This window comes from Camponotus floridanus, unplaced genomic scaffold (assembly GCF_003227725.1).
Source record: "Camponotus floridanus strain SB8 unplaced genomic scaffold, Cflo_v7.5 scaffold42, whole genome shotgun sequence".
Classification (NCBI taxonomy): domain Eukaryota; kingdom Metazoa; phylum Arthropoda; class Insecta; order Hymenoptera; family Formicidae; genus Camponotus; species Camponotus floridanus.
The window spans coordinates 803,815-817,880 of record NW_020229570.1 but is presented as its reverse complement, the minus strand read 5'-3'; the positions used below and the strand labels follow the sequence as shown (position 1 = coordinate 817,880).

The window sequence follows — 14,066 nt, the reverse complement described above, 5'->3', positions numbered from 1 at the left end:
TAGAATGATAATTAAAATTTCTTTAGACAGATGGCTGCTCCTCCTGAATAGTTTTCATTCACAAATTATGTAAGAAAATTATTTAACATTTTCTTATAACTTCTAATAATAAACAATGTATAATTTAATTTAATTCTATGTTAAATATATTTATGATAAAAAGAGCAGAGTTCATACAAGTCCACTCTTTATGCTAATCTGTGCTATTTTGTAACTTGTCCCGTAATTCGATTCCTGTCATAATTATATTGATTTTGCTTTTCATATTGTAACTTTGTTAACTTTGCCTTCAAGATAACATAGTTGATAAAGAGTTAAGAATAATAGATAGAAAATCTCACAATCAGTCGAGTAAAAGAAATACAAGAAGATTCGAATAAAGGGCGCGGCTCCTAGAATAATATTATTTTTGAAGAATTCTGAGGGAGGGATTCAATGTAAGAGAACGCCTGGATCGTTTCGTTCCGCGGAAATCCTTTTATTTTCCGTTCGAAGACTTTCTCTAAAAATCGTCGAAGACTCTCGTAGTTTTGCACTGACATCACCACGCGTTCGACGGAATCTCCTTTGCGTGCGCCAAGAGGAGAAGGGGACGCTAAAACTTCCCCAGGAAAGTTTTCTTCGCAACTTTTCTTACCGTTTCGCGCACGGATCGCTGGTTTTCCGCGCAAGTACGGAAATAGACGAATAGATTCTCTCAATCCTTCCATTGCGGAATCGCAATAAAATCAGATACTATATACGAAGCACTTCACTAGACGCTAGACTGTATTACAATCGAGCGGGTTAGGTTCAAAGTTATCGAGGTAAGCTTCCAATGTGAGAGTATATTCTTACAAAAGTATGAGTCGCTCTTACAGGAAAAATTCACTTAAGGTGACGCATAAAATTTATGAAGCAACTTTCTCATTTGTACATGCATCCGCTTTAAAAGGCAAAACTTAAGAAATGATTTAAAAACTTTTAAATAGTTGAAGAAGAGCATTTCTTTACTTAAGATTACTTATCTTTTATGAAAATGATACGCGAAAATTTGTAATCATTTTGAATTTACGGTATTTATTGGATGTCTAACAAGATATAACTGATATGACTGTAAAAAAGATGATTAAAGGTAAATTTAAAATATGTGATAACAATTTTTAATATGAAAGTTAATTTTTGAAAGAATTTTTTTTGAGAATTTCAAGAAATAAATAATATTTTTTTTCTTTTTAAACTCAAAGTATTCATAGATTTTATAAATTTTATCTTATTCATAGATTTTATATTTTAGATTTTTTAAATTTTATAAATTTTATCAGATATTAATAAAAAAATAATTAAAATGATAATTTATATTAATAATACTATGCATGAAATTCTACTTTTGTTTTTCGAAATAAAATGTAATTGAAAACATGCAAGATGGGTGTTATGTATATTGATTATTTGTTTATCATTTATCATATTTATTGTCTCGTTTGCAAAGGTATCCTGGGTCAGGCACAGAGATATCCATATTCTAACGGCAGGAGCATACACATATACGAGCGACCAGCGATTTCAAGCGCTACATAAACAAAACACGGGTCACGAATGGTCCGAGTGGACTCTCTGCATAAAATGGGCGCAAAAGCGAGACCAGGGAATCTACGAATGTCAGATTTCCACCGCACCTATGAAGTCGTATCAGTTTCATTTAAACGTCGTTGGTAAGTTTTACGTATATTTTCGCATGATTTAATCTTACATAGTTCTTTGTGCCTTCCCATATATAATAATATTTAAAAAAATATTATTTATACATTGTAATGGAACGTATTTAATTTCCAATTCATATAATGTCTCTCTCGATTTAGAATATCAATCATTCTTCTTTTTAAAAAATTTTATTTATGTTTATAGTCAAATTAATTTAATAAATGTATATTGAATAATCAACAAAGAGAATGCATAACCATAAAAAATTATACATTCTCGATAATTATATATCGAGTCATATAAAATATGCATAGAATGGTGGATAAACTTAATTCTCAATCATGCTTAGAAAAATATTCAGATTGTAAGTAAAGAAATAAAAAGGATTAGTATAAAATGAAAATATCTATAGATGTATATCTCCTCAGCAAGGAAAGAAACGCTTGACGATTGAAACGTTTAACGATAAAGTTCCTAAGGCTCTCGGTAGGGAATAACACCGACATCCCGCTCATTATTTCAATTAGACTGACCTTGCGCTTGTGTTAAGAAGCTCCACCTCGTTACTCCTCACAGATCACGAGACGACTTTAAAGATCTTTCATTCCCCTCGTTCGCTAAGTACCATTCCCGAAAGGCTTTCATGCGGAGAGCTTTCACGATCTCTGGAGTTATCCAGGTCGAGCGAACGAGAGGGAACGAGAGCGAAGGAAAGTGCAAAAAATAATGGAAGAAGTAAGGAAGTGGAGGAACCTGGGGAAAGGGGGGAAAAGAATAAGAGAAAGAGAGAGGAAGGCGAAAGAAAATTTTTCTTTATCGCAGTACCTACGGCGACGATACTGGGCGGACCCGAGCTGTACGTCGGTGCTGGCAGCACGATAAACCTGACATGCACCATACACTTTAGCTCGGAGCCACCAGTCTACATCTTCTGGTACTACAATGAGAACGCCCTGAGCTACGACAGTCCCAGGGGCGGCGTCTCGGTGATAACCGAGAAGGGTGGCGACGTCACCACTTCCTGGCTCCTTATTCAGACGGCGCAACCCTCGGACTCCGGGGAGTACAGCTGCAAGCCCAGCAACGCCAATACGGCGTCCATCAGGGTTCATGTCCTAAATGGTGAGTCTTTGCTCCTGCGAGTCAGTTCCGACTTCTCGGCGATGTTTTACGAACGACGCGAGTACGATATTTGCGAGAGGTTACTAGACGCGTAGAAATGTTGCATCCCGCCGTTTAATCAAACTTTTACCGAAGTAACTTAATTACAAAGTTCGTGTTTCGTAAATTTGGAATTTTTGTCAAACTATACGTACAGCGTTCGTCAACATTTATATAAACAAATCTAATGCCTCGAATAATTAACAAGTATCGTTCATAATATCTACGCATAAATTTGTTACTAAACATGAGCTCTTCAATTGAATTTATTGAGAATAATAATAATGTATTGCAATATATAAAAATTTCGTTAAGCGCTTTGAATGTTTATTAAATGTGAAAATATGAAAACAATTAACAAATAGTAAAAACGTGCGTCAAATTGAAAAGCTATTGCTTACGCGTGCAATTCCATATACTTAGGATAATTTTGTCTTGTTGTGTAATGACGGGGCATCATTTCTAAGCACGTAAGAGGATATACCGAGACTCCGAATCGACTATTCATTCCGAAAGTTGTAATTTCTGCCCCAGGAATTCCCAAAGTTGTCGTCAGTCCCCGTTTTGCAGCGTTCAGAATTACTCTATTGGCCGTCTCTGTATTCGGGGATTTCGCGCGAGGCTTCTAAGCATTAACTATTTACAGCCAGCTCGTAAACTCGAGGTATTTCGCGACCATGATCGTTAAAATCTCTTCCCGTGCTCGATGTGCATCGAAAATGTTTTCCGGAACGCAATGGAAATGGCTTCGCCATTTCGCTTAGAATGGAAATCGGACGAATAACGCCGAGAGGAGAAAATAAAAATATTGTCTCTTGCATTCGTACTACTCTAATTACTCGCGTGTGTGATACATATAGATTCCGTATAGAATTTGAAATTCCTGATATCTCGAAAATAATATCAGTCTGAGATGTACGCTTTCGCAGCTGTCCCTTCCCAGCTTTTGGTTTCGAAACTTACCGCTCTAATCAACTCCCGGTAATTATGCAGTCGCGAAGTTCGCGCGTACAAATACGCGAACGTCTGCACGAATACACAAGTGCAGCGAATGCACCGGTCTCGCATAATAAGGCCCTTCGTCATTCGCGAAGAGCTGAGTTGGCAAACGCTTCGATGATCCAGCTTGAATAATTTATTAATGAAACGCGCGCGGGAAACATTACAGAATTATGTTCGTTACCTCGATCTGTTTTTCGCGACGCGAAAATATCGCGCGAGTACAGAACCAATTTCAATTCGTGAATATTCTCGCATCAGAATTTATAAATCGTGAAGTGGAACATCGTGGGACAAGAAAATAATCCGAGCGTATTGTAATCGTATACTATGTAACAAGCGATCACTTGCAAAAAGGGAACGATATTTTTTTTTATGTAGATATTTTATTCTCTATATATATTCGAATATATTCCGATATGAAGAGAAACCATTTATCCAATAATATTCCATTAATGAAATTATAAACGTGGAAAGCTAGCGTTGGATATTTATAAAAATTTCTATTATACATCTCTTTTGTCTGTGCTTTATAAAAGATCCATTTACTTAAAACAATATTATCAAAACTATGATACGGTTTAATAGAAAGAGTAATTTCCATAATAAATATCTCTAAAGATAAATTTTTATTTTATTTTAAATTAAGCTTCAGAGAAATAGGACTGTACGATTCTAATGTCTTTCTATTTGCATCATGCTATATATATATATTGTCATTTCAATGTAAATTGTGAGAGTTAACAAAATACATTAAGTGGAATGAATTCTAAGAGCTTTAAGTTTCCGTAACCTTTAAATCTTCCTGATTTTTTCCGGGATATTTATTTCGAAATCTATCGCGAACGATTTGATGTCGCAATACCGATTAGTGCGCGTATTGTCGCAGAAAATACAAATTGCACGGCAAAAAATAATTCTCGAGAGTACACGCTCTTAAAATTTCACCGTCGAAAAATCCCGACCCGTCCGTTAGAATACGACATCTTAAAAGCTCGCAGAAATTTACAACTATCCGGCTTGATACGGCTTGAACGGGGCGGAAATTACTCTTCGATTCGTGCACGCATACAGAGGCGCGCTCGTCCGGTCTTTGGTGCGACCGATATTCCCCGTCGAAAGAAATATATAGGTCTCCGATTTTCGTGCGAAAACTTTGCCATTAGCCGTATTCCGGAATAATTCCTCTAAGAGTTTCCGGTTAAAATGCGTTAAAAACAATTTTAGAGAAAGTTCGTCTCCTACTTTCTTCTCTCTCAACCCTGCCCCCTCTCTACCCAATTTCTTCCGTCGTCTCTCTCTCGGAAAGAATGTCTTTCCGAAATCTCTCGCGTTGCGATAAGAAACGCGGATAGCGCGGGAACGTAGCAAAGTTTCGCGTGGGCACGAAACTTGGAAAATTTACGAGGACCGAGTCGGAAAATTTCGCGTCCAGCATCATCCGGATAAAGCGAGGGGACAGGGAGGAGGGCGCGCGTCTCCGGAAATTGTACTTCGATTCGCTTTACGAAGTGACCGATATCCGATAAAACGCCGGATTAGAGGGGACGAGCCTAATACACACCGCCACCGTACTTTTCGGCCGGAACTTTTACAATAGCGGACGAAATCGTCCGCGATCAACATTCCAAACAAACAAACAAACAAACAAACGTACGGCGGCGGTACGGCAAATTGCGCCTGTCAGAAAATAGGATCATTTATCCGGATGTATCGCGCGCTCCCGCGAGTTGAAATTCATTAAAAAGTTTCGCGACGCGTTTCGCGACGCGGAACGAACGTGTGCGATTCAATTAATTTCAACCAGTCACATCGGAGAAACTTTCCTCGCGCGGTGTACACGTCACTAGTATTTCAATAACTTTCCATGCAAAAATCCAATCCGTGGCACTGGCACGTGTTGCATAGAGTAAGCCCTCGTTATCCGGATCACACCCGCAATCCCGGCCGTTTCAGCTCCCCTTTCTTGTCTCCCGCCCACCTTCCTTTCTCACTCCTCCTTCTCTGCTTCCGGTTCGCGTGAAGTAGATTATATTCACTGAATGAGACTTGATAGATTGATGGATGGTTTATTTATTCCTGGCATAAACCTCCGAGAACCTCTCATAATAATGGGTTTACCGCGTAACAGAAGCAGAAGTGACGTAATAAAAATGTATAGCCGGTTAGCCGAGTTACAGTTGGAAGGGTAATTCAACGCCAACGTGTCACGATAAAAGACGAAGCGCGCGAGAAAATAGAGAGAGATATTCCCTCGTATAAATTGCATAATGAGATAAATATATTTAAATAAATGGAATCGACCGTTATTTATAAGAGATCAGCAATCTTAAATAGGATTGCTCTTCGTGTTACAGGCGAGCGACCGGAAGCGATGCAGACCGGGACTGCGGGACCGATACTGTCCTCGAGTTGTCTATTGGTGTCCCTCATCATTTTGTACATATCCTCGGTGTAAATGGAAACGGAAATGGCGCCACGACTCGGAGTTTACATCCGTCGCGGTACGTTCCTCATGCGTTTACGCGAATGCATTTCCACGTAATTCCATCTAATAGATGTGATCGCGGGACGATACTGCATTTTTTTGTATGGGATATAAAAAGATTCCGAAAGAAATTAAGACAGCGTGTGTTTAGTTGATACGTTGCATGTAATTCGCCATGATTTTATAAAGGAGAAAAGAATGCTGCCAATAAAAACTGCCAATGAAAAAAGTTGCAATTTTCTCCCCGTAAATTAACAGTTTTCAATTAACTGGGATTATTGCACCTCTTATAAAAGCATCGTGAATTACAATGTATTAGCGATACGTCAGATTACAAGATGTATATATATATACCGTAAAGCAAGGATGCGCGAAACATAAAAGCGCCCACGCGAATCTATTCCTTCTCTTTTCTGATCTCAAAAGGGATACACATCGAGTTACTGCCGAACTGATTGGTTTCTTCCTGTCGGAGGGGAAACGCTATTTTCTCCATACACCATTAATTAATAACAATCTCGTGCCGATGTGCATCAGAAATCAAAATGGAGAATGCAGGAATGTATGTACTTATGTCGCACGCATTTCGGCCGGCCGCGATGGAATTGTGCGCATTATCGATGGAAGAAGTGTGTGTGTGTGTGTGTGTGTGTGTGTGTGTGTGTGTGTATGCGTGTGTATAATTTTGGGTGAAAAGGCATTTAGCTAAGTAAATGTCGATGCTAATGCCGAAAGCGCGGGCGGTTCGTGGCAAATCCGACGTGTAAAAAGTCTCCTTCCTTTCGAAAGGAAGAAAAAAGGGTCTTCCGCTTGACCGTCTCTTGATAATCTAGGTAATCCGCATCGGGAGAAACCGATTTACGAGAAACGTAAAGGCGAGAAGCAATTGCCTTTACGGTACGTTTTACGAGCGGTCGAATCTTGGGAATGCATGCTACGTGGATTCAATGGAAAATAAAACGTGACTGGAGTGCTCAATCCGACAATTTTTCATATTTCATAAAATTGCCGTGCGATAATCGGTGCGATATTCATATACTTTCTATATCATTCTTAGATGATGCTTCCCGCAATTATATTTTAATTTTTTTTGTATCATTCGCCGAATTATCTCTGCACGACGTTTTCTCTGCAATTATAGTTTTATCATAATTAAACATGTCTCGGAATTTCGGCACTCCTTAAAAAAAATTCCTGCTTTATAGTGTCTTAAATAACCGCCCTAAAATAAGGTTCTTTTTACATTAATGAATAATATCGTTATACAATCAATTTTATGACATTTGTAGACAAGTTTTTGTGGTCAACCTGATATTTAAGTTTTCAATTTTTCCTACTACCATCGCACAGATCAATTGCATTGATCAATTTGCCCTTATTTTCTTTATCCGTTTATTTTCTTCATTAGTAGAAGCTACAAAATGATAAACATTTATATAGGAAAAAAATATATATATGTCATCTTCAATAATCAAATAATTGGAAAGTACTTATATCAAAAGATATTGATCGTTGAAAATATTATTTTTCTACTTATGTAGTGAAAAATTAAAAAATTGACACTGCATGTAAATCTTAATGTACGCACAAAAAAGGATAGAAAAAAATATCGATTTTATATTATTTTTTTGCTGAAAATATACATACACATCTTTATGTAGCATTTTACAAATCAATCATATTAATTATAATTATATACGATTATACACATCAATTATACTAAACCATCAATTTAAACAATTAATCCCATCGATATGATAAAAACATCTTCATTTAAAAAAATTAAATTATATATATATATATATATATATATATATATATATATATAACAAATATTTTCAGTATAATCAAATACAATATCCGATAAGACATGCTTTGATGCAGGCAACATACATTGATTCGCGTATTGTGAAATCGTATCTAAATTTGCGTTCGTTCAATTCATGATTGAATTCCCGACATGGAGAATCAGTAATTGAATGCAATCGGCATAAACTCACAATTGGCTTAAGTAGTCCATTGTAAAGGCTTTAATTATGCCCTAATTTTCTATCGTCCACGATTAGCTGTTAATTAAAGGCTTCAACAATGTTGAATAGCATGAAGATAAATTATCGAGACACATTTAATTTCGAAAATTTCCCTATTAAAGTATAACTAAAATTAATAATCATCGGGATTTAAAATAAATATCAGAATAAATTGCATAAAAGAAATATATGTGATCTTTTTCGATTTTTTTAAGAAATAAAAATATATATTCACAAAATTAAAATATTGAAAAAGAAATTTGATTTTTAAAATTTGGTTTTTTAAATTTTAAATTATATCTTGTATGAATTTAATGATTTTTACGTATTAATCTACACAAAAATCTTTAAAAACACATTTGAGAAATAAATTGATGTATAATAAACAAATATTTTATGTACAAAAAAAGCAAACCTGAAAATCAGAAAAAATGCATACATCAAAATCAACGTAATTGTAATGCGACGATATAGCGTTCAATAGTAATCGTCTTATTTTAAGACAATAAGCAAAAATACGAGGAACAATTAGACGCGCTTGTTTTAGCTTGGCACATGATCAAGAGCCAGTAAAAATCAATTAACGCGGATGGATAACAATAAAGGCAGCATACGCGTATGAAAGTTAATCTTATAATCGCAAATAAACGCGAAACGGTTGAATAATCGAATCGAAGTTCACCGTGTGTGCGCGACAGTTTGATACAATAATCGCCAGCGATTATTGCGGGTCACGCATAAATAAGCATTCTATCGACGGAAATAATGACGAAGCGCGCTTTAAATTTTACCTCTGTAAATCGATCGTTAGTTAGTCATAAAAAATTTTATACATTGCACGATTATATTTCTCGATATATATTTACTTCTATTTTGCAGTCAGTTATAACTATTTATTTCATGTATTCAATGATCGCCATATCATGTTATGTCCTATTATATAAACAAAACAATGCAGAATTGAATTACCTGTTAAAAGAATGTAATTGGACGATAGCGATATTGTTGTATCAATTTCTGAAAAATGCATTCAACGTTCATTATAATGCCATTTTATCAATTCCTTATTTTTGTAATAATTATCCTATCGAATAATAATCCAGCTAAACATCCACCTTACCAAAGAGATACGTTAAACAATGTCGTTTTATATTGCATATTTAATTACGCGCTATCTTTAATATCGAACAAATTGTTACTCTATTAATTAAATTCACACAATACTAGAGAGAGGATTATGTAAAGATCTTGACATCAAAGTATCAACGCAATGATATCGGCATAATTTTGCATAATTTTGAATGCATTAGTTTATCGCTAGAAAACGAGAAGTAACAAATCAAACGCCGAGCACTCCCTTCCTCGTTTGTCATTACTCTAACGATCCACGTCGTCGTGCAAACAAAATGAATGAAATAATGATGCAGACAGATGAATTAAATAATTGATTAAAAGACGAGTCTGTAGAAACACGCGTGTTAACTCGCTTATCGGACACATGTTAACATCTCGACCCGTGATAACACGCATGCACGCATGCACGCATGCACGTACGCACGCACGCACGTACCAATGTCTCTTTGGCACGTATTTCGTATGCGTCTACATATGGATTAAGCCTAATGGCGATGTGCCCTAATCAGCAATGCGACGAATGCGTTGGACCGACCTGTTTTGCCGTTCAATGAACGTCCTGCCGGCGTTAGCATCAGCATACTAAATCGCGAATTTGTACATAATGTCTGTATCATAACTGTGCGACATCACATTCACACGCCTTGGAAATTTTAGACGCGAGCCGATCTCTCCCCTCACTCTCGGATGCATTCAGACAATCGCGAATTTTTGATGCGGAAAAATCACTTTCCAATCGCGCGAACGAGAGAGATAGATAAATAGAGAGAGAGAGAGAGAGAGAGAGAGAGAGAGAGAGAGAGAGGGGGAAGGACTTCACTTTCTATTGTATGTTTCGATGTGACATCCTGCCGGAGAGCGCTGACGAGCGACGATCGACCTGTCTGACGAGAAGAAGCTTTATCTCCTATGAAAAAAGTAATCTACAATCATTTACTTCCTACAAGTTTCGCTTAGATTTTGTTCTGTTATATGTAGAATGGTTTATCATTGCAAATGTACATACAATTAATAATTAAATACAATAATTAAATACAATATCTCTTTCTATATTAAAGTTCTATTGTAATTATCCCCTTATTGATTTTAAAAGTATATAACAAATTCGGCTTTTTAATACCGTATAATTAAAATTTATTTAACATATTTTAAGTAGATGAAAATTTTTCTAGGATACATTTAAATATTCAAATATTTCATGAATGCATAATTGAAAAGTTTTTGAAAAAGTATGTAAATGTATTCTCTTTATTGTATATAATTTATAATATATATTAAGTGTTATAATATAAAATAGAATTTTGACTTTTTTATTCCTTTAAAAAGTTAATATTAATCCACATATATATTTATTAATTAATAAAATGCGTAAAAATTTTTAGATTGTTTAGAACAATTTTTAGTCCATTATGTATATTTAAATACAGATTTAAAATCTATCTTATTTTTAATTGTAATATCAGAAAATTTTATATTCAAAATATAAAATTTAAGTGCAACAATGTGTGAAAAACACGTTATTTTTTTATCGCTTGTGCACGTAAAAAATGGAAATTGCGAGAAAGCTAGTAAAAGAAATCGTTATTTTCCCGCTAATGCGATTCGATAATAATGATTTCAAAAGTAATCGATTATTCGAATAATCGATTTCGAAATTATTGTTCAGGTCATCCGCGTCCGATGAAACAAAGTCGCTTGCATTTTTGCATTCCTACGGGAATATAAGCTGGTATAAAAGAAACTCTCTAGGACGGCAGATGGTCGTTTGTCAGAAGCGATTTATGTAACGCGATGAGTCGAGAGAGCGATGAAAAAAGATAGAAATATATGTTGTCATGACTCCAGAAAAGTAGAGAATCTTACAAAGAATGTACATTTATTTTTATTTGTCATAATTTCTCAACAAAAATAGGTATTTGTTTGTAAAAATAATCGACTAAAGTTTCTTAAATTCATCTACTGACAAAATGTTCTGAGATTTCACGAAAATCTCTTTAAATTGGCAGCAAAGAGAGAGTATATAAATATATATAATATATATATTAAATTTAGACATCTTATATGTCTTCCCTTAATAGAGTATAAAAAATTTTCTTTCCAATTTATTATTTGCATCAACGAAGCTAAATTCATTGAATTATTTGAATAGAAAGATTTACAAAACTTCACAAATTTTTACATTATTTATAATATTGAAAAAAAAGTATATATTTAGGACTATTATATGATTAACAAGGATAATATCATCTCTTCTGCCGTAAAGTATTTTTCATATATTTCATTGACATCTTTTCTCTTACATATATTATGCTTGGAAAGAGGAAGGAAGACATAAAAAGCAGGGAAAAATGAAGCTCATAAAGAAATCTCGAAGCAGCACATGTCGGCATCTTGCCACGTGATTGTAGAAAAAGCACGTAATTCCGAAAGAGTAAGAAGATAATATTTCGGAAGTTCTCTCAAGAGGTCGAACTTGCTAGAGTCACGCTTATACGTGTGGTTCAGCGGTAGAATATACGGTCCTCGAATACAATGAGAAGTTGGGAGAAAAATAATTGCGCGGGCGGGCACGAGCGTCGGAGGCCGAAACAAAAGTTTGCAGGCATTTTTCTTTCTTTTCGACGGAAACTGGGTGTAAGAGATAGGAAGCGCGCCGTTGAGTCGCGGAACCAGGTCCGCAATGCGTGTCGCATCGATTTTCTCGTTACTGAGCGGATGTTTGGAAGGCGTATCAATGGCCCTGGTTATTCCGGTTAAACACAGAACGCTCATAAATGTATGTTACTAACAAGAATCCTTCAAATTTGTGGTGAATTTTTTATCAATGCAAATATACGTGAAAAAAAAATTATACATAAAAATATAGGTAAATTATAAAAACAACATACTAGAATACAAATTGATTAATCGTGTTTTTTTATCGTATTCGGTATGTTTACGATTAGCGAAAGGACATCGAATAATCCGAAAATGAAATAAACGTGCTATTCTCTCCTAATTTGGATTTACATGAACCGAAATGTGATATAGCATTTACCTGTTTCTCTGAAATTTAATGTTATGTTACGCCGATCCTATTATGTAACTCATTATTCGTTGATAATGCTATTTAAACTAATGTCCTTCCGCGGATATTTGTTTGAAATATCGTATCTGATTAAAAATAAACTATTTTTTTCCATTTCATGAATGTTGATTAAAATAATCAATAATTTGTAGATAAAATTATCAATTATTGTTATGTATAAATTAATATATACATAATTGTTATATGTATAAATGTTTAGTTGTAACATGAATATTTCTAAAATGTATAAAATATGTATTTTTCATTTTAATAATTATAGTATATATAGTACGTTTTACATATTAACTTAGCTTGATTGTAATTTATAAAATACGTCAATGTAAATTAGAATTAAGAATATACAATTTGGCTGTGATTTTGTAGCTTCTAATATTAATATCAAATTTTCTCTCTTCTCTTTCTCTCTTTTTTCATTCTTTATTATAGTACAATTTACAGTACATTATAAATTTAACACGAGAGAGAGATTTTTTTCTAAAAGATCTGTGATGCGCAATGATGTCAATTTTGTTAGTTGTACAAATGCTAAATCTAGCAGTAACGCAGTTAGTACTCTTCTAATTTTAATTGCGAAAATATATTCGATATTACTTTGCAATATTCTTCGATAAACTTTGATTCCTTTAGCACAACAATTAGCCGAGCGCTCGGAACGAATCCAAAATCAGGTGCAATTTCGCACGAGCCATTAGCCGGCATTCATCATCCTTCGAATGCAACACGCGGGTGAAATTATTGTCCGATCCAAACGAAACTATCGGCAACTGCAACCACACCACATATACATCATACTTACACACACACAGACATTCGAAGATTACTCCTCTCCTTCTTTCGCCTAATATTACTTCCTAATAATACGAATTATTGGATGAAACACCCGTTTTATTACGCGACGTATATATCACGCGAGCAAAATCCTACCGACCTAGAGTGTCGTGACCGAATATCGTACCAGGCATCGCATGGTTCACGCTAGGATTCATCTATGGAAACGGAAGTAACTTAAGCGTCACGTCGCTCGCTGTCAAGGAGTAATAACTGCAGAACAATTATGAACAGTAATTCTTATCAATTTTTCTCACAATTATATACAATATACTCTAGAATCATCGGAATATCGTTAATCGTTGCTTTGGAATTAATTGAAGATTATTTTCCTTGTTGATAATATCTAAAGAAAATATCTAAAGAACTTTTATTTCTTACATTTTTTCAATTATATAATAAAACTTTAAATTAAAATTCTATATAAGCAAAATTTATTTTTAAATAATTGTGGTTTTCATTTTCCTTTTTTTAAGCTTAATCTATTAATAATTCCTTCTTTCTCATTTCATTAATTATTCAAAATTTATAGATGCCTGGAGAACAAATCATCTCAAAATAGATTAAAGGATTTCTCGAAGAACACTACGACGGTTTTATCCTATATAGTGCGTAGAATAGAAGCGGACACGTTCCGAATTCCCGACTCCGCGAG

General features: G+C 34.8%; 1 protein-coding gene across 1 annotated transcript in view; it reads left to right on the top strand.

Annotated features, from left to right (window-relative positions):
• The window catches only part of LOC105254547, a 39,389-nt gene extending 31,716 nt beyond the window's left edge, over positions 1–7,673 (top strand). Inside the window, exons 3-5 of the mRNA XM_011263305.3 lie at positions 1,472–1,694; positions 2,506–2,805; positions 6,201–7,673. Coding sequence (XP_011261607.1) covers positions 1,472–1,694; positions 2,506–2,805; positions 6,201–6,301 — 624 coding nt within the window. The 3' untranslated portion in view covers positions 6,302–7,673. The remainder of the gene's footprint in view (positions 1–1,471; positions 1,695–2,505; positions 2,806–6,200) is intronic.
• The last annotated feature ends 6,393 nt before the right edge of the window (positions 7,674–14,066 follow it).